Here is a 19,320-nt window from a genome sequence, read left to right on the forward strand (position 1 = left end):
AGGTGCACCACCACCAAATACATCGGGAGCAGAATTTGGAGGCAATATTGATTAAGATTTCTATTTTTATATGTTTTTATGTTTTTTTTGTATTATTACATGTACTCTTCATTTGGAAAAAATATATTTGTTCCTAAGTTATGAATGTGTTCATTATTAATTTGTAGTATTTTTTTTGTTTTAAATATAAACTAAAAATAAATAAAAGATTATAAACATAAAAAAAAATTATTGAAAAAAATAAAACTGAAAAAAAATTGATAAAGAAATTGATTAAAAAAATTAATAAAAAATTAAAATTTAAAAAAAGCAATTGAAAAAATATAAGTATTATGAAAAAAATAATAAATTAAATTATTTAAAAAAATAAAAATAAATAAAATTTATATAAAATTGAAAAAATAAAGTATTGATAAAAAATAATAAATTAAATTAATTAAAAAAATAAAAACTAAATAAAATTTATATAAAATTGAAAAATTTATATAAAATTGAAAAATAAAGTATTGATAAAAAATAATAAATTAAATTAATTAAAAAAATAAAAACTAAATAAAATTTATATAAAATTGAAAAATAAAGTATTGATAAAAAAATAATAAATTAAATTAATTTAAAAAGTAAAATTAAATAAAATTAAAAATATAATTGTATGAGAGTTATTTTTAAATAAAATTAATTAAAAAATTAAAATAAAATGAGAATTAAATGAAATAAAAAAAATAAAAAAACAAAAAGGGGAGGTGGAGGGGTACATGCGTCTTTTGGCAGGGAGAGAGAGAGAGGGGGGGGGGGGGGGGGGGAAGCAGCCCTCATTTAAAAATGAAAACTAATTTTTATAAGATATATTTTTTTCCTTCGAATTTCTCCTGATATTATCTCACCTGTATAAGGCATCTAGTTCATGCAACATATGTCCACGATCACTAGTTGTTATTATTGCTGAGTGACAACGCAGCAGCCCGTCCAATTATTATCCTGATCATGACTTTAATTTTTTGGTATAATTTTGTTTCAGCACATGTTTTTTTTTTACCTCTAAAAATTCCAAAATCATTCCATGACCATCCCTATGCCCATAACGTTTCTATAAATTAACACATATAAATGTCTAAAATTGAAATAATAGGGTCTGAGATAACGGTGTAGCGGTTAGATTGTAAGTTTTAGAGTGCAAAATGAAATTTAATCTCTTAGTTTACAAATTATTATTTTACTTTCTACAATTTTCAAATGGAATTCATTGCATATCAGAGATTTAAAATTGCATAACTAGATTTGCATATAATAATAAGTCGTGTTGCCTTCATTTATATATTCCATCAAAAACTCATGATCACTTGAAATTGGCACTTTCAAGAAGTAGCAATCGATACAAAAGGAAGTTACTGGTAGGATTCACCAACTATTTACACATCACGTTGAACATTCACCAACTGCCTTTATACATCACGGTCAAGACAGAACAGAAAGGCCAGTCTCAAGTTAGAGCCAGTTCATTACAATAACCATCCAACAGCTTTACAAGTTAGGTTCTTGGAACAACCAAGTTAGATAACAACTAGGGGAACCACAATGGTAATTCAGAGTCAAGCATTCGATGCAGAAATATGACCACAGATCCCAGGTATTCGTGATAAGTCACAGAGAGCCGAGAAAATCAGCTGCTAGAGTTGCAAGTACTTGAAACTCTCTGTCAGACTCTAACCACTTCAAGCCAAGTACCTTGAACCTGATCATAGTGTCCTTTTCAAGGTTAGCATGCTTATCGTTCAGAAACATGGGGTTATCCCCTCCAACATACTTGTAATCTCTCATCGTCTTCTCGGAGAGAAAGATGCTACCTATTGGCCCAGCTTTCAGAAATATGCCATGCTTCAGAATCTTATCCACACTACCCACTAAAATGTCACCCTTGATGGGTTTCAAGGTGATGCAGGTGAAGGTCACAGGAAACAGTACGTCTCCTGACAGTTCCCTCACCTTTCCTTCCCCTACCGAGTTCAAGGTAGTAACTGCAACATAGTATCCATGCTCCTTCGATGCTTTCCGACTTGCAATGTCATCCATGAGTCGTAAGATAATAGCTTTGTGGAGCAGGAGCCCTTTTGCATCAAGTTGCTCGGGCGAAATTATCACATTCCATGACAGATCTACTTCCATAAAAACCATTCTTACAATCTGTTAACATAGAAAATCCAAGTTAAATTTTACACAAGTAGGAGGATTAGTCAAAATTATATAAAAAAAATAATAAATTATCCAAATATTTAAACATGACTTGAATTTAATTAGTACACTTAAATTATAGGCTTATAACACCTCGATCCCTGACCATTATCCAACACAGACAGAATTTATGTGATTATTGGGATCAACACTGATTTATGATTTTTCCACGATACATCAATTCAATTGAATATAGAAGAGGTATGATTGAGAGAGACTAAGTATGATTAAGTAATTGATGGAAAGCAAGTTATTAGGTTGTTAAACACAAAATTTCTAAGATTTTGTTTTTTTTTGTATAAACTTGCTAACATGATTTACATGTATGGATAGGCAATTTTCTTATGTAGCTACCCTAGTAAAGCCTAACAATGTATATGGATCATGGCTATTGGTAGCATCAAAGCTCCTCACATCCTGTGTCGAAATACAAGATAAAATGAGCAAGAAAACCAGAAGGTATGAATTATGAGGAAATGAAATGATAAATAGTGAATCACAACTACTTGACAGTGGGATTAATTACAATTTTCTACAGGGAAAAACAATGATGAAACATCTGCTGCGTTCTTGCAAATATTCTATGTAGTGTGTGGTACCTATTACTTAAAGCCATGATTGCTATTGCCTGTGAGATTGGGGATCTAGATTTTTGTCATTTGATTGATAGTAATTGTGTATTAATTATGCTTGAAACTTTCTTAAACATGAAACTATCTTTTAATGTGAGTCTGTGAAATGTGCATGTAGTATTGTTACATCCTCTATATTAACACATGGAATGCACCATTTTTGAAGGACAACAAATTTCTGCTGCTTCTATCTATCAATAAAATGAAAAAACCCAATCTAACAAGCAACAGCAGCATCAAACGACATAGCAGGCAGGCATAAAGCAAGAAGGTCAAAATTAAGATACACATCTCCCTCCATAAAGTTAAAGTAGTACTAAGTTTTTCTTTCTCACAATACTAAGACTCAATCCCAAGCAAGCCATTGCTGTAAGTATATACTTATGTAATTTCAAAATATTAACACAACAAATGAATAAAGAACTTGAGTTTGTTCACATAGAAGACTAATATATTGGTTGGTGTGTGTGTGTGTATAAAATCCCAGAGTCTTTCCTCTTACAAAATGAAAACTGTTTTCCATCGTTACCAACTAAGATACCTAGCAATAGAAAATAACAAAAAATAATTTCAATTAGCATACAATCAGATATATATTTGCCCCACTCTGTAATACATTGTACGGACTCTAACACTAGTAAGAAATAGAGACCTGTTACAGTCACCAGTAAATAAACAACTGCTAAGTAAAAATTAAGCGATTAACATAGGTTCCATAGCCTAATTATAACTTTCTAGAAGCCTTAGAACATGAATATCAACAAAGATTTCTTCTGAGACACTCTTATGCTAACATAGAATACTAAAACAAACATACTCATACAGGGGCAAAAGTGCTATTATAAATCATTTATAAGTTGCTTGATTATTGCTGCACCTCCATTCCTTGGAGGAATCCCTCATCTACCTCGTGAAAGGTCAAACAAGCATCCCATAACAAGATTCTAAAAGTGAACACTTTTCTATAATCACATCCAACTAAATAAAAAAAGCGGGGAAGAAATAGAGAAATATGTACAAAACAAAACAACACCCAAGCTATGGAGTCAGACACTAGTAATCACCCAATTGTAGGAAACTGCGTTAACAAACACATGGGATGATAGGTTAAGCAATTTAATCAAAATATTGTTAACAGTCGAGAGAAGAATTCTCACTCAAACATCAACCACAAAAATAGTAAAAAGGAAACGAGCCGTCGTCGTAAGAAAAAAAAACTTTTAAATGCACTCATTAGTAATAAAAAATAAATAAATATCATTCTCAAATCAACTGAGAAGTTCAGGTTTCTTATAAACTGATACATCACTGGAGCAAAGGAATTTGCTGAGCGTGGTTTACTACAAGCAACTACCTGAAAAGCCGAATTCGGCGCTGGAAATGGAAGAAGAGGAGTTGGCGGCTGAAGCAGGAAAAAAAACTGAAAATGACGCACGGAGGGGGAGGAGGAGGAACGATCGGCGCAGAGGAGGAGGAGACTCGGCAGTATCGGGTGGAGTATGAGTTGGGCGATCGTATGGAAGAAGAAGAAGAAGAAGAAGAAGAATCGGCGCAGGAAGAGAAACGGCGGTATAGCCTGGAGGCCGCCGATAGGGTTTCGGTTGGTGTTCACGTCTGAAACGAGATTTAACCGGTTCGATTCTTTATTTATTTTTTTCAGAATTAAATTTTTTATTAGTTTCTAATATTTATACAATAATTTAAATTGCTTAATGTAATACAATACATAAATTGTTTTGAAATATTTATAATTTTAATTGAACAGATATTGCATTTTTTTTAATACTGAATTTAGTATTACTTTATTTTGAACCTTATTTGTAAAATTAAATTCTCTTAAAAATTATAATATTCTATAAAGCAAACCATTCCAATTTATCCTAATTATTCCTTTAAAATATGCCCTTAAATTAATTCATTGCATTACCATTTTTAATCTGCAACCCATAGATTATTTTATAAAAAATAAGTATTATTTACTAACTAAGTGGGACGAAACTTAAAATAAAATTATGTTAACATTCTTTTCTTATATATTGAAATACGTATTGTCATGATTTTCTTTAGTTTTTATATTTTAAAATTGAATATCACGAGTAAAAAAATTTCAATATTTTTATATTTTAGAATTGAATATCGTGAGTAAAAAATTTTCAATATATATTTTAACCCGACAATATTAGAAATTATATATTTCTTAATTTTTTAGTTAAGATAAGTGTAGCATATGTTATTATTAATTTAATATCTGATATAAAAATTTAAATTAATTTTTTATAAAAGAGATTGCTATAATAATTTACCAGTTCAAATCTCCTGTTCTCAAATTTCTATGTCCCCGTATCCCCTGTCGATCGGACGGACCAGATTACATCTCAAGGCATCATGACATCCTTAAGATATGTGCAGTATCATCGTGATGTGCAAGGTATCCTTGAGATATAATCTGGTTCGTTCGATCGGCAAGGGGACACGGGGACAGAAAAATTTAGGGACAGAAGATTTGAATTCAATAATTTACTATAGGGGATTTTGAGCATCCTCCTTGAATTGACCTAATGCATGAGTCTAACTAATTATACGTATTCACGTATTATATTACACATATAATAGCACAATAACTAGTATAAATTAATATTTTCAATTACAACAAACCAATTCAAAATTAATATTCATTCGAGATAATATAGTAATACTTAAAAATTACACTTAGAAATTAACGTAAAATAATATCAAATAATTGATCATGATAAAATTAAGGTAACCCAAGCAATCATATTTTCATTAATAAAAAAAATAAACTAGGAAAATTAAGCAAATAAAACAGGAAAAAAATAGTGAAATAAAAGAATTAAATGCGTAGGATATATATATATATATATATATATATATATATATATATATATATATATTTTGGTGTAATGACCACGCGTGGCATTGTATGGATATTTATTTATATATATAATATATAAAATTTTATAAAATTGTACTTTCATAATTTAATAATTTAATCTAACGCTCCATATTATTTTAAAATGTATCATTTCTTCCCATAAAGAAGTTCACTCTTTAAGCAATGAATAATATCAAAAGCACTCAAAGAATTTATACATGACTTTGACCATTCATCTTCATTGACTTTTGGTTTTTCGTCTGTTGCTTATAAAGTTAGATATCATCTAGAACTCTTTGATCTTAAAAATTTATAATTTTCAGGCAGATACAAGAGAAGAGAAGATCTCCCAATCAAAGTTCTATTAATTAAAACATTGATTTTTTTAAAAAACAAAATATTATTGCAATATGGCATATTATGGGCCGTGTGATGGGCCGGATTCAGTTATCCATGCGAAACAATCGCCGACGCCTTAACAAACCTAATGCGCCAGCTAAGAGGTCTCCCTTCCTCCCTATAAATACTCACCGCTCTGTCTGTTCGCTACATCTCGAGGCGATTCATCGCGATCGACTCTATCGATCGAATCCGAGGTGAACGAAATTCCTTTTTATTTATCTTCTATTTCGATTAGAATCTGGTTTCTTGATCTGGAACTCCTTTTCCTTTTCTCTTTTTATTGAGCTTTTGTGTTTTGGGCTGACATTGGATCATCGAATGATGTATCTGCTGATTTAGATTCTTTTTATGATTTGGATCAGATTTATTCTCTTTATGATTGTTATGATTTTGATGGACAGTAGATGCGAGATAGTATTCAGGTTTTAGGATCTGCAGGATGAAAATTTATCCCTGTTATAATTTATTTGAAAAGCGAAATATTTGTTATGCGGTATATTTCATTTACCTCGTCTATATCCATGATATTTCTGTTTGTGCAATAGGTAAAGTATAGATTTATGTTTGAGATTGATTCTGCGTCTGCACAGTACTTTTCGCCCTGTAGATTTGGTTTTCTTATTCATTTTAATGGGAACGTATGATAATAAATAAATTTATTCAAATTGTTTATCAACAATGGGTCTATTAATTGCATTTGTCACAATTTTCTCATACTTAGCATGGACTTGGAGTTAGTTTGATACCAAAACCGTGTCTTATTAAACTCTAGTAAGAAATTTGACACTACTAGTAAATTAGATATCAAATTGAAGGCGAATTGTTGAGTTGAGCGAGAAGATGGCCGGATTAGTTGTTTGCTACCATCTGAGGGATATTGTGGGATGCTACGATCATGTGAAATTGGGATCTTGTGACCTCTAAGATTAGATTATTATTGAAGTACGATGAAATTGGGATCTTGTGACAAATAGAAGGAAACAAATTTCCTGATTGGTTGGTAGAATGGAGAGTTTTTTTTTCCTTCACTATGTACAACTGGTGTAATTGAAGAATCAACTTTTTAGTTGGAGTTATTGATGAGATTGTACTATTCCAGATTAACAGGACCAAACTTTGGTGTGTCTTTGTAGCTACAATTCTCACCATTGTATCTTCAAATCTATAAATGTTATATTCTTGTTCTTCTCAACATGTGATTTCTTTACATCATGCTCAAAATAGTTGGGAATCAGTTGAGATTTTTATACTCCTTTTGGCATCATGTTATCTTTTTTGCTCATATATCTAGTTGCACCATTCATTGTTGTTTATTTCTTTCAGCGAATTAAAAAAAAATTTAGTTCCTCCTGATGATTCTTTCTTTTTGTATCTTAGGAAGTAGATTTCTCACTACTTACTAAACCTGAGATTGCAAAGTTGATCTTTTATGTCTGAGCAAGCCTCTCACTTTTTGGGACCATTTGGATTGCTTGGAGAATATTTTCTGGCCACTAGTCTCTCTTTGTGGAGTTTTGACTGCATGCATTTCGGGCCACATCACCAGCCAGCAACTCGTGGTTGCTATTTCATACAATCGCATTTTTGCACAGAAAATAATTTTTCTGTTTGTGAAAGAAGGGACTTTGTTGTTGCTTCTGGTTCCTGAGACCTTTGGTACACCCAACTTTGTTGGAACTGAATAATCAGTTGAGTGAAGATGGCTCTGCAGAATATTGGTGCAGCAAACAGTGATGATGCCTTTTATAGGTATAAGATGCCTAAGATGATAACTAAAATTGAAGGCAGAGGCAATGGCATCAAGACAAACATTGTAAACATGGTTGATATTGCTAAAGCATTAGCAAGGCCTGCTTCTTACACAACCAAATATTTTGGATGCGAGTTGGGTGCTCAGTCTAAATTTGATGAGAAGGCAGGTGTTTCTTTGGTTAATGGTGCTCATGATACTTCCAAGCTTGCTGGCCTGCTTGAAAATTTCATTAAGAAGTATGTACAATGCTACGGGTGCAGCAACCCTGAGACTGAGATTATCATCACCAAGACACAAATGCTAACTCTTAAATGCGCAGCATGTGGATATGTGTCTGACGTTGATATGAGGGACAAGCTAACCACTTTCATACTGAAGAACCCACCAGAGCAGAAGAAAGGGTCAAAAGATAAGAAGGCAATGAGGAGGGCAGAAAAGGAGAGGTTGAAGGAAGGCGAAGCAGCTGATGACGAGCAGAAGAAGCTCAAGAAGGAATCAAGGAAGAAAGTAACTACCATATCTACCAAAGATGGGGCATCCTCAAAGACTGCTGTTTCCAAGAAGAAATCTGGTTCTGATGGGGATGGCTCAGCTTCTCCAGTTGAAAGACAACATGATACGATTCACAATCATGATGATGATGATGATGTAGAGTGGCAGACTGATACTTCGCTGGCAGCAGCCCAACAGCGCATCCAGGAGCAGCTTAATTCTGTGACTGCTGAGATGGTAATGCTTTCCACCAATGAAGAGCTTGTTGAGGAACAGAAACTAGAGAAGGCAAAGAAGGGACATACTGATGGTAATGCCAATGGCAACACAATGCACAGTGAAAGTAATGGTGCTCGGGCCAACAGCTTTGGCATCAATGTTGCAGAAATTAAAGTTCGTCTGAAAAATGGGATAACTCCTAACCAGCTTCAGACTTTTTTGGGCTCTCTCAAGGAATCTCCTCAGGAAGTGATGACTGCAGTTTTTGAAGCGCTCTTTGATGGAGCAGGGAAAGGCTTTTCCAAGGAGGTTGGGAAGAAGAAGAAGTACATTGCTGCTACTGTGGAAGATGAAGCGGCCCAGCTGCTTCTGCTCCGTGCGGTGGAAGCCTTTTGTGGCAAGTGTAGTCCAGATGCTGTTAAGGAAGTTGCTCTAGTTGTGAAGGTACTTTATGATGGCGACATACTTGAAGAAGATACTATAATCAAGTGGTATAGGGAAGGCAACTCAGGAGGCAAGAATTCTATAGTGTTCAAGAACGTGAAACCCTTCGTGGAGTGGCTTCAGAGTGCAGAGTCAGAGGAAGAGGAAGAGGAAGAATGATGTTGTTGTTGCTATGTCCCTGAATAATCTTTCTGTGTAGGTAGTTCAATCTGCTTGTCATTTGCGTCTGTGTCTGTTTTGTGATGAAAATGTCTGCCTGTTTTGTGATGAAAATGTTTTGTCGTGAATTTGAACGATGTTGAAGTACTGTCTACGTACCTACATAATTTGGTTTAAGTTTGGTTTCTGTTTTGGTTTGGTATGAATAATCAATCTCTCTTGAGCACTGCAAGTCCTATGTCTTTTATGTGTACTAACTTTGAACATCAACTTGGGATTGTTGTCCGAGATGTTAGTTTTGCATTGAAATTACTATATTGTGCAGGAGATCTAAGAAATATGGTTTGTCGCCCGGGTACGCACACCTCTTCTTGCTTAATCCATCCACGGTTAGACATTATATCGACACTGCATTTTCATGGACTTGAAGGGAGTGGCATATTATGTTGTAATCGACATACTACGTAATCTTCCATGTACCTCTACTAGCATATTTATTGTATATATTTTAACTATATGAAACTTAAATTATTAAATTGTCAAATCCTTATACGCCCACGGGTCATCCAAGTTGGTAAGTTGTGACATGTTTACCACATAAAATCGCGAAGTCAAACCACAAGGCTGTCAAGGTGTAAATCCCTGGACCTTGTGCACCTCACCCCACCACCATTTGCTCGACCTTGTGCACCTCACCCCACCATCATTTGCCCACTCGGCTGTCATGATTTACCTCCCTCTTGATGGCTTAGGGTCGGGAGCATTGGGGGCGAGCGATTTCGCCTTTTGCCATATGGTGTTGGCTACGAATAGGCCTCTTGAATGCACTATTGCAAAGGAACTCAAGTTGTTTTAAAAATCACAAATAGGCCCTTGGATGCACTTTTTCAAAGAAACCCAAGTCTTTTTAAAAAAAGCCTAATGCTCTTTTGCAAAGAAACCCAGGTATTTTTTGCAATCACAAATACGCCAATAGTTTCCTTAATATTTGATATTTTTTTTTTTGGAGGATTTTAAATTTGAAACAAAAAAGTATTTTAACAAATTCTAGGACCAATATAGTACAATAATATTAATTTGAAATAAAATACTAGGTGACTAGTAAAGTTGAATGATTCTTCTCTCGATTTCTATGAAATTCATTTTCTGAAGGGTTAAGCGTCCTCCCATCTAAAAGGTCACTCGATAGTATGATTTACTTCTTTCATCTTATTACGAGACAGATGATGAAAACATTTAAAATGAGTAAAATCATCTTTTCTTCATTAAATGCCTCCTAATATACTTTAAATCAATTTTATTATAGTATAAAAGTGATTACGCTTATCTCAGATCGTAAGTCTATCTCTAAGTTATATAAAGAGAGATAATTCATAAAATTATATGAAGAATTTTCCATTCAACAATATTAGGAATTGGAGAAAAGATGACTGACTACTTCGCTTCATTGCCTACTTGGAGTGCACTGCGAACTCATGCTCGGAAGATTTTAAAGTGTCAACAAAAGAGTATAAGAGTATGTTTACTCACAGTCTTGATCATTTTGGTGAAAAGATCAGCCAACCGAGATGTGCATTGCCTGAAACACCAAAAACACAATTGAAAGGAATAATTCAGTTGCTACCTTATCCTTCTCAAAATGCTACTTAGTAAAATTAAAGCCGAGCTACCTGCAGTTTGCGTTGATAAAATATCGACACTGCTCTCAGCATAACATAGAGAGGTAGAACAACCCCAACGACCCTCAGCACCAACAGCTGAGTTTGTTTTTGATGGATGTATAAGTTAACATTTGCTAAAATTAAGTTTTGCAGCAAGCTATAAAGTTCTAGCAAAGACTTACTGTGAAAAGCAAGACCGAGCATTCTTCAACTCCATTAGTAATAAAAGAGATGAAATGCCATAGAATCAAAATAATCATGACCTGTAAAATAAATTAAAAAACACTCATTTATACTTCATAACTATCATATGAAAACTTAGGTTTCTTAAATTTCATTTACCGTTGTAGCGGCTATGCGGCAATAAGTAATATTGCTATCACTTGAAGCTGTGCCACCATAGTTAGGTCTCGAGAAAACATGGTCAGTTTGTGTCATCGTAAAATATTGTTGGTTGTGAATATTCTGACTTGAAACCTCCCAGTTGCCCCTAAACCACAGAGCATAGAATACAACCATAGCTATACTAATAAAGAATGTTTGATCAAATTAATGAAAAATTGTAAGTCAGTACCTGAAATTCATAGGACTAGTCCCGTAAAGAAATAACTTGGGAGGTGCAGTATATCCTGACTTAAATTGCTGGAATGATGTTACAATCAATATCAAGAATACAAGCAAGTTATCAGATAGGCATACCTGTAGGCATATCTCACAAGTCGTGTCACCCTTCTCGTTACACCACTTCTGCACACACTTTCGGTGAGCAAACTGCAAAGTGTCCACAACTTCAGGCAATTAGAGGCTATTCGAGCAAAAAATATTCTAACAAAAATGGTAGATGCATTTGTTGATACTTCAAATTACTACATAAGTAGGCAAATAAGAGTATAGGAATCATTGGTAATGATAGTTCTACTCAAACTTGTACTAACAAGGGTGCTAAACCCCGATTCAAAGTGTCTCATAGATGAAATTAAGATCTTTAAGTATATGAGTAACTGTTAATTTCCACAACAAAAATTTAGCCAATAATTGCATGAAGAGAGGTTCAGTTAGATATACCTTCAAGCTTCCGCAACAGGAACATGGAACCTCCATGTGGATATCTTCATCCTCATCTCCACAGATACGGCATTCGACCGTCTCACCGGTGAACACCCCGTCTCCAATAATTTTCTTTGTCGGAGAATAGTCGGCTTCGAGGGCCGGCAATGGTATGCTTGATCCATGCTTCATACCTTCAATGGCAGCTTCCAGGGTTGACTCAGTGAGCAGACGGTCCACCAGTAACACAAAATGGTCTCCCATCACTTCATAACGAAAGAGAAAGGAATGAAATTAAGAGAAAGTACATATCATTTGTTGAAACAACAAACACCTTCAAAATAAAACGCTCACACAAATGTTCTCACCTTTCTGGTAGCAGAACGCCCAGAATTAACCAAAGGGAGCAAAGAGGAGGAGGAAGAACGTGGGTTTTAAGAAGAAAGCAGGAGGTGGACTATGGGGCTTATGTTGCTACAAAGAACTCTACTTCTTATATTACCATGCAACTTCAAATTTGAAATTTTTAATACATAAGAATTGGTGCCAAAGTAGCTCCAGATTGTCGCACCCACTTGAGAAGTAGATCACAAGAATAGCTGGGATTATCAAAGCTGCCATTAGGGAGGATCCTTTTACTTCACAACAAATAAAGAATGATTGTATTAGTTTGGTGTTTGCAATCTCTGTTGTAACCTGTCATTTTCGGAGATGAAAAGGTTGGGACTTGCAGATTGGTTGAGGTTGGTTTGGTTGGCAACCTCCCCACATTGCAATACGTTGATGGATGTTGCAATTCTACTATTCTAGTGAAGTGATGCAATCCCAACTGGAGAAATGGTTTTGGTGGTGAAAGAGGATTGGATGGCATTGACCCACCTTAGCATCTTAAGAGGTGTTGCAACAAGGCATCAAGTGTACAATTTCATCCTATTTAGGATTTGAACAACTTACCGCCTCTCTATTGTTCCAAGTTCAAAAGGTGAATTAGTAGTCTGAACTTTAATCGCCTTTCTTTTTTATTACATCTTCGGTGCCTGTGAAATGCATTGTACAGATGTATCTAATTCTGAACATAGAATGAATCAGAAAGCTAAAAAAAGAATGAATGGCCGAACAGGAATCATCTATGATATCCAAAACTACTTTTGTTCCTATTCAACTTTAATTCTGGTTAAACAATGACGCTTACAAGAGCAGTAAAATCATGTTACAACACTCAACCAACTAGTAATTATAGTTGCTCTCTCACCAAGCAACTCGGTCCGTAACTTGGCAGCCTTCAATGTTTCTTGAGTTCAGTACTTTTGATTGTCTCATACGGTCGTTGGTTCCTCCTTTGGCAGTTCTTTACCTTTATCATCATTTCTGCTGCCATCTTTATTTTCATTTTGTAGAAGCTTCTCCTCTGAAGGTAGATTTTGCTTACTTTTTTTCATTTCCTCAGCTGTCCAGAAGTCCCAGATGAGGGTTTTTGGAGGTGGTGCAGAATCCCCAATGGGTGCAACTAGTCCTGGTTTCCCGTCATCTATAACGGCGTCTACCAATCCATATTCTTTGGCTTCCCAGGGATTCATGAAGAAATCACGAGCAGTATCATCTTCGAGCTGAAAACAGAAGAACAACTAAGCTTCCAAATGAGGGAAGAAACAGCAGGCCAATTTCTCAATCCAATTTCTCACCTGGGGTTCAGGTTTCCCTGTTATTCTAGATAGAATTTTAACCATTTTTATCTTATGGTACATCATCTCTCGAATCTGCAGGGCCATCTCTGTTGCCTGCATAAGCAAAAATGAGAAAAAAAAAAACAGATAAACTACTTACATACTTTTTTAGATAAATAATTATGATGAGCTTCTGAAGAAAGATTAATCAGCTTATTGCAGAAGCTATTGACTATCACCATATCAAAGATCAAAATCTATATCCGATTACACTGAACACGCAAACATTGACAACTGCAACTAAATAAAAAATGTTGGTAACCCACTTTATCATCAAAGACAAATGAGAAAAATACCATGCGACCCACTTTGATTTTTTGTTAAGAGTGATGATAAAGTATCAAAAATCAACTTTACCTTCAAGAGATGGAGCATCTTAGCATTGGTCATCTAGCACCTAAAATGAACTCATAATGTACTCACAACAAAAACCATAGAATCAATCATCCATCAACCATAGCAAGCATTATTCTGTGAATTAGTGAGCACGCTCCCGCTTCTATGAAACATGGACAGTGCAATACATAGATGTTATTTTAAGGAAATATTTCTTTTCTATAATCATAGTAATAAGAAATATTTAGCTGATCAATTGCATTCTTACGTCATATACTGTCTAGTGTCTACCATACATAAATGACTGTTTCAGAAACAGGAGAGACGGCAAAATTCACAAACACATTAAATTTCACCTAGATACTAGTTTAATCTTCAAAGTATGTTGCAGCAACCTATCTCTGATTCAGCATAATTCTTTTACGTTCACATTTGCCGGTACTTTCTAGAATATCTATAAGCATCAATTTCATCTCGTTGAGGAGAGTCAAGATGGTCTGATCCGGGATTCAACCCTGTTTGGAATTCAACAGATAGATCATTCCTCAAAGGAATGAGGACTGTCAGGGAGATCTAACAGGGCTGCATATTCTTTTTCAGGGCAACATTAAAACTTAAAGGAACAGACTGTCATACCATGGAGCATTAAAATCATGTAACACTTTCTAATTAGAGAATTGAGAAATCTAACATTTACCATTTAATATCTAATGTAGCAAGAATCATGAGGCAAACAAAAAACCTATACTTCTCTAATCTCTAGTCAGTAAATATTTCCATAAAAATAAACTCAAACACAAAGGACAATAACTTACTTTGCCTCCAGCACTTCCCATTGGCTGATGGATCATAACTTTAGCATTTGGCATGCAAAATCTCTTTCCTTTTGTCCCAGCAGCAAGCAAGAAAGCACCCATTGATGCCGCAAGACCCAAGCAAACAGTAGAAACATCAGCCTTACATAATTTCATAGCATCATATATCCCCATTCCTGGAAAATGTTGCCAATTATTTTCTTATTAAAGAAAACAAAGAACAGATCATCATGTTCTAAATCCTAATTTTCTAATGAAATGCACATGTTTGGATAGGAACATGCAGACAGGAAATACTACATAGCAAACCCACAAGGGGAAATCGTTATACTTCTGTAAACTGGGATGATGACAAGGGAAGCCTTGTGCTTTTGTCAATGTGACTATGGACAGATTTTGAAGCAAAAGCATAAGAGACAAGTACAAGAACAATGAAAAAATGCAGATAACATTCCTAAAACAAAATGAACATATCTGCAAGATGTGCTTAATATTATTAAGCAAAATATTATCAATGACTAGTAAAAATCTAAATACCTTCTAGAGGACTAAATAACAACTCTATTATCTGCTCTGTCATTTGAGCACCACTATGATGGACCACAGATAGACAACTGAAAGGATCATCAGGAAGTTTTGATGCTCAATGCATATGGAACAAAGCTTAAGGTGCTCAGACTTTGGTTTTCTAGCTGTTATTAGTTCTTAGTTTTACATTCTAATATCATCTCCTTACATTCAATTAGTTGTCCACTGTTTAAGTCTTTTTTAAAATCTGTTGTTATCTATCCATAGTCTATAATACCATCACTTGATGCATCTCCATGTGCAAAAATCATTTTTCGGTGAGGAGAGTCTATGTATATATATACCGATGTACTGTGAGCGGACAAAATGCCGCGCGCCTGTGCGGACCCAATCCTGAATCTAGGGCACCCTAGGTTCAACCCAAGCGCCCTGGTTCAATCTCAATCAGATTTTTTTTGTTTATTTTTTTAGGGTTATATTATATGTATTTAGCATTTAAGATTTTAGGATTTAGGAGTTGGGTTATCATGAGTTTAAGGCTGCGTTTCTTGTAATGTAATCCAGATTACATTACAAAGTCGATTATTTTGTTTGGTTTGATTTAAAAGTTGTAATGTAAAGTAATCTGGATCACAAAAGGTAGTGAAAATTTGTAATCTGGATTACAAAGCAAATGCTATGTAATCCGATTACATTACGAGGTCATTGTTTCACCAATGTTTAAATGCCGAATATACCCCTAGTCTGTTGTCGACCGTCGCCCGCCACCGGTAGCCGACCTTCGTCGTCGGCAGCCGCCGGCCGCTGACCACCGCCGGCCGCCACCGGCCGCCGCCGGCCGCCGACCGCCGCCGGCCGCCGACCGCCGACCGCCGACCGCCGCCGACCGCCGCCGGTCGCCTGCCGCCGCCGGCCGCCGTCGTCGTCGGCCGACCGCGGCCGCCGATTGCCGGCCGTTGGTAGCCGATGGCTACCGCAAACTCTGGTAGAGGTGTGGCGACCGCCGATAGAGGTCACAGGATATTTTTGTTATTTTATAATAATATGAATTACATTCCTTATAAAAAATAATGGACACCAAACAAAAGAATGTAATCACCTTTGTAATCAAAGAATACATACATTACATTACCAAACGTAGTAATGTAATCAAGATTACATTACATTACATAACAAATTTGATTACATTACAAGCTAGATTACATTACACCCAACCAAACGTAGCCTAAGTTAATAAGTTTTTTCCTCCGGCGTTCAGACTTCCCATTGGCTTATAGTGTTCAAAATTTAAAATTTTAGATGCTCACGGGATATAGTGCTCAATGCATATGGAACAAAGCTTAAGGTGCTCAGACTTTGGTTTTCTAGCTGTTGTTAGTTCTTAGTTTTACATTCTAATATCATCTCCTTACATTCAATTAGTTATCCACTGTGTAAGTCTTATTTTAAAATCCGTTGTTATCTATCTATAGTCTATAATACCATCACTTGATGCATCTCCAATGTGCAAAAATCATTTTTGTGCATTTCAGCGAGGAGAGTCTATGTAATGATAATATATAGAGAGAGAGAGACTACCAAGTCAATAGCATGATAGGAAATAAAGCAGACAGCCCAAGAGTAATAGTCAAATGTTTCATTGCACATATCTGAAAGTACACAACATGAAATCTACTGGTGCTTATTGCATACACTCCAACCAAAGTGAGTTAAGGAGCATTTTATTCTTTGCAGCAGAAAAAGATAATCTTTAATCTACTATTATCTAAGTGAGTTTTCTCCTGAAATTTCAAAGCAGTTTCTAAATTTGTTAGCAGCATTCTGCTAACAATACTAAAGTAAGACATGAATTAATAACTAGTAAGAGATAGAAATGAAATATACTTATAGAAGAGAAAAACTGATACAAACTTTGAAGGGGTGTACCAATCCGCCATAACCAATGGGTTCAACTTAGCCACTATAGGGGCTCTGATGAAAGACTCTCACCATGGTCTAGTGGAGACCATATTGGTGCTAGTACAGTTGTGGATAATCTCCAATGAACATGAGATGAACTTAGTTGAGTTGATATATTGTATTATAATTTTATTTTAAAAACTGAAATTGCAGTATTTTCATCACTCAACTTTCTCCTTCTATATCAGTTGTGATTCTCATGGAATTAGGGAATTCTCATGCTTGGCATATGCTATGTCTAACTAAATTACTAACACAAGTGATGACCTGAGCAGTGGTTGAACAGGCTAGAGATAACTTTGATGATTGACAGGCCATTCATCCTAATTTCTCTTTTTATTTTTTATTTAAATTCAGTAACACAAATAATGAATAGGAAATCGAATTTAGATCATATCAGTCCTGAGTATCCATACCAGCAGTGACAGATCCACCAGGTGAATTAATGAACAACTTTATCTCCTTTTGTTGATCTTCCGCATCCAGAAATAAGAGCTGGCTGATTAATAAATCAGCTGTCATAGTATCCACCTAATGATGTTCAAAAGGGGGGAAAAAGTGATAAGCAACAATTCTTAGTTTTCCTTACAGTTAGTGTTTGAAATGGTAATACATGATTCAAAGTTACACAATTATCCTAACAAATTGCTGCAATCAAGCATATCAACTTGGGTATCTTGGTTATACTATATATAATATGGAGTATATTTCTAAGTACAAAATTCATGACATATATATCATAGCTTAGGAAAATATAAGAACTAGATTAAAATCCTTATGCAAGAAATTTACCTAAATAAAAACTTTCTAATTAGCAAAAAGTCAGATATAAAAAGCCCTCTAAGCATTAAATACATGACACTATCGACTCAGAAAAGCACACAATCATCAAAATCTATTTGAGCCTTAGCATGCACCAGAAAATAGGAACATAGGAATGCAACCTATTCATCACGCTTATAATTCTCCAATTGACGTTTGAATTCTATCCATACTATTCAACAAACACCAAATGCTATTTTTTTTTTCTGGATTTATAATACCAACAACTTATCACACATCTACCTGGCTACGCTATCAGCCAAATTATCCAACCTAAAATATTAATCTTAATTGGATTTTTTTAATCTTTTAGCCAATTTTAGTCTTTTTTGCATGAAAACATGGGACATTGATAAGAACACTGGGGAACTATTGATTTCTGATCAAGAATTGAATTGCAACGACTGTTCTAACAGACAACAAGGTAAAATATGTCTTTAAATGAGAGTTAATGCACAATTATACACTCAGATTCGATTTTTTTAAGAGAATACCTGGGAACCCAAAAAGACAATCCGCTGCCTGAGGAGCATGTTGGTGGTGTCGAGCTGCTCGAAACTCGGCATCCGGAACGCCGCGGACCCAGAATTCGAACCCGAAAGATTCCACCCCTCCGACAGGGTCCGCCCTCGGCGCGACACGGCGGATACAGAAAGGTTGCGGCGAGATCGTATTCTCGGCCGGACTGAGGCGCTACGACAGGGAGAGGAACGGGGCAGGAGACAACCATGTGAGAAGAGGGAGCAAGAGGAGGAGAGGAGTTTGCTGGTCGAAGAAGTGGCGGCGACGGTGGCCATGCCCTCCATTTCTGCGCTGCTCTCTCGATTGGGAATCCAACTGCGATTGAACGGGAGTAGATTGCTTGTAGTAACAGGAATCGAGGAAGTCGAACACAACGCTTTTTGTGGTGTCAGCCCAAGTATAATTGGGCTTTCACCACCATTAGCGCAAGGCCCAACAACTCCTGCTATCTTACTAGCCACTAACGAGGCTTCTCGGGCGACCACTCGATGGCGGCCGTCGTCGCCTCCGCCCCGCCTCCGCCCGGCCGCCACACCGCTCTCCCTCCCACTGCCTCCGGTCGCCTCCCCGCACATCTCCGCCGATCCCGCGACCGACCTCACCGCCTCCACCACTCCGTCCCCTCCCCGACGACCGATTGGACGCTGGAGCAACGCATCCGCGAGTCCCTGGGCATCCTAGAC

The 19,320-nt window shown here is 35.8% G+C and overlaps 4 protein-coding genes across 4 annotated transcripts; 1 reads left to right on the plus strand and 3 right to left on the minus strand.

The window, feature by feature from the left end:
- Positions 1 to 1,421: 1,421 nt before the first annotated feature.
- LOC122032741 (DNA-directed RNA polymerase V subunit 7-like) lies at positions 1,422 to 4,476 on the minus strand. Its single transcript, XM_042592056.1, has 2 exons — positions 4,216 to 4,476; positions 1,422 to 2,181 (listed from the first exon to the last, which is right to left on the minus strand). Exon 2 carries the CDS (start codon positions 2,170 to 2,172, stop codon positions 1,642 to 1,644), a length of 531 nt encoding a protein of 176 aa, XP_042447990.1. The 5' UTR covers positions 2,173 to 2,181; positions 4,216 to 4,476; the 3' UTR covers positions 1,422 to 1,641.
- A 1,804-nt stretch (positions 4,477 to 6,280) lies between these two features.
- Positions 6,281 to 9,532, plus strand: LOC122031875 (eukaryotic translation initiation factor 5-like). The gene is made up of 2 exons (XM_042591068.1): positions 6,281 to 6,350; positions 7,534 to 9,532. The coding sequence occupies exon 2, from the start codon at positions 7,856 to 7,858 to the stop codon at positions 9,221 to 9,223; it is 1,368 nt and encodes a 455-aa protein (XP_042447002.1). The 5' UTR covers positions 6,281 to 6,350; positions 7,534 to 7,855; the 3' UTR covers positions 9,224 to 9,532.
- A 1,079-nt stretch (positions 9,533 to 10,611) lies between these two features.
- On the minus strand, positions 10,612 to 12,496 carry LOC122032470. Its single transcript, XM_042591759.1, has 8 exons — positions 12,300 to 12,496; positions 11,950 to 12,197; positions 11,584 to 11,655; positions 11,459 to 11,526; positions 11,227 to 11,374; positions 11,067 to 11,147; positions 10,894 to 10,980; positions 10,612 to 10,802 (listed from the first exon to the last, which is right to left on the minus strand). Exons 2-8 carry the CDS (start codon positions 12,193 to 12,195, stop codon positions 10,779 to 10,781), a joined length of 726 nt encoding a protein of 241 aa, XP_042447693.1. The 5' UTR covers positions 12,196 to 12,197; positions 12,300 to 12,496; the 3' UTR covers positions 10,612 to 10,778.
- A 565-nt stretch (positions 12,497 to 13,061) lies between these two features.
- LOC122032753 (ATP-dependent Clp protease proteolytic subunit 3, chloroplastic-like) lies at positions 13,062 to 19,251 on the minus strand. The gene is made up of 5 exons (XM_042592066.1): positions 18,610 to 19,251; positions 17,710 to 17,824; positions 14,807 to 14,982; positions 13,614 to 13,709; positions 13,062 to 13,538 (listed from the first exon to the last, which is right to left on the minus strand). The coding sequence occupies exons 1-5, from the start codon at positions 19,210 to 19,212 to the stop codon at positions 13,248 to 13,250; spliced, it is 1,281 nt and encodes a 426-aa protein (XP_042448000.1). The 5' UTR covers positions 19,213 to 19,251; the 3' UTR covers positions 13,062 to 13,247.
- Between the last annotated feature and the right edge of the window lie 69 nt (positions 19,252 to 19,320).

This window comes from Zingiber officinale, chromosome 11A (assembly GCF_018446385.1).
Source record: "Zingiber officinale cultivar Zhangliang chromosome 11A, Zo_v1.1, whole genome shotgun sequence".
Lineage (NCBI taxonomy): Eukaryota > Viridiplantae > Streptophyta > Magnoliopsida > Zingiberales > Zingiberaceae > Zingiber > Zingiber officinale.

Coding starts and splice junctions, on each gene's coding strand:
- LOC122032741 (XM_042592056.1), bottom strand. CDS start 2,172: ATGGTTTTTATGGAAGTAGATCTGTCATGGAATGTGATAATTTCGCCC.
- LOC122031875 (XM_042591068.1), top strand. CDS start 7,856: ATGGCTCTGCAGAATATTGGTGCAGCAAACAGTGATGATGCCTTTTAT.
- LOC122032470 (XM_042591759.1), bottom strand. CDS start 12,195: ATGGGAGACCATTTTGTGTTACTGGTGGACCGTCTGCTCACTGAGTCA. Junction 11,375..11,458: donor ACTAGTCCTATGAATTTCAG/GTACTGACTTAC, acceptor TCTGTGGTTTAG/GGGCAACTGGGAGGTTTCAA. Junction 10,981..11,066: donor GCTCGGTCTTGCTTTTCACA/GTAAGTCTTTGC, acceptor AAACAAACTCAG/CTGTTGGTGCTGAGGGTCGT.
- LOC122032753 (XM_042592066.1), bottom strand. CDS start 19,212: ATGTGCGGGGAGGCGACCGGAGGCAGTGGGAGGGAGAGCGGTGTGGCG. Junction 17,825..18,609: donor TTGTCTTTTTGGGTTCCCAG/GTATTCTCTTAA, acceptor GAACATCATTAG/GTGGATACTATGACAGCTGA. Junction 14,983..17,709: donor TGGTGGATCTGTCACTGCTG/GTATGGATACTC, acceptor AACATTTTCCAG/GAATGGGGATATATGATGCT.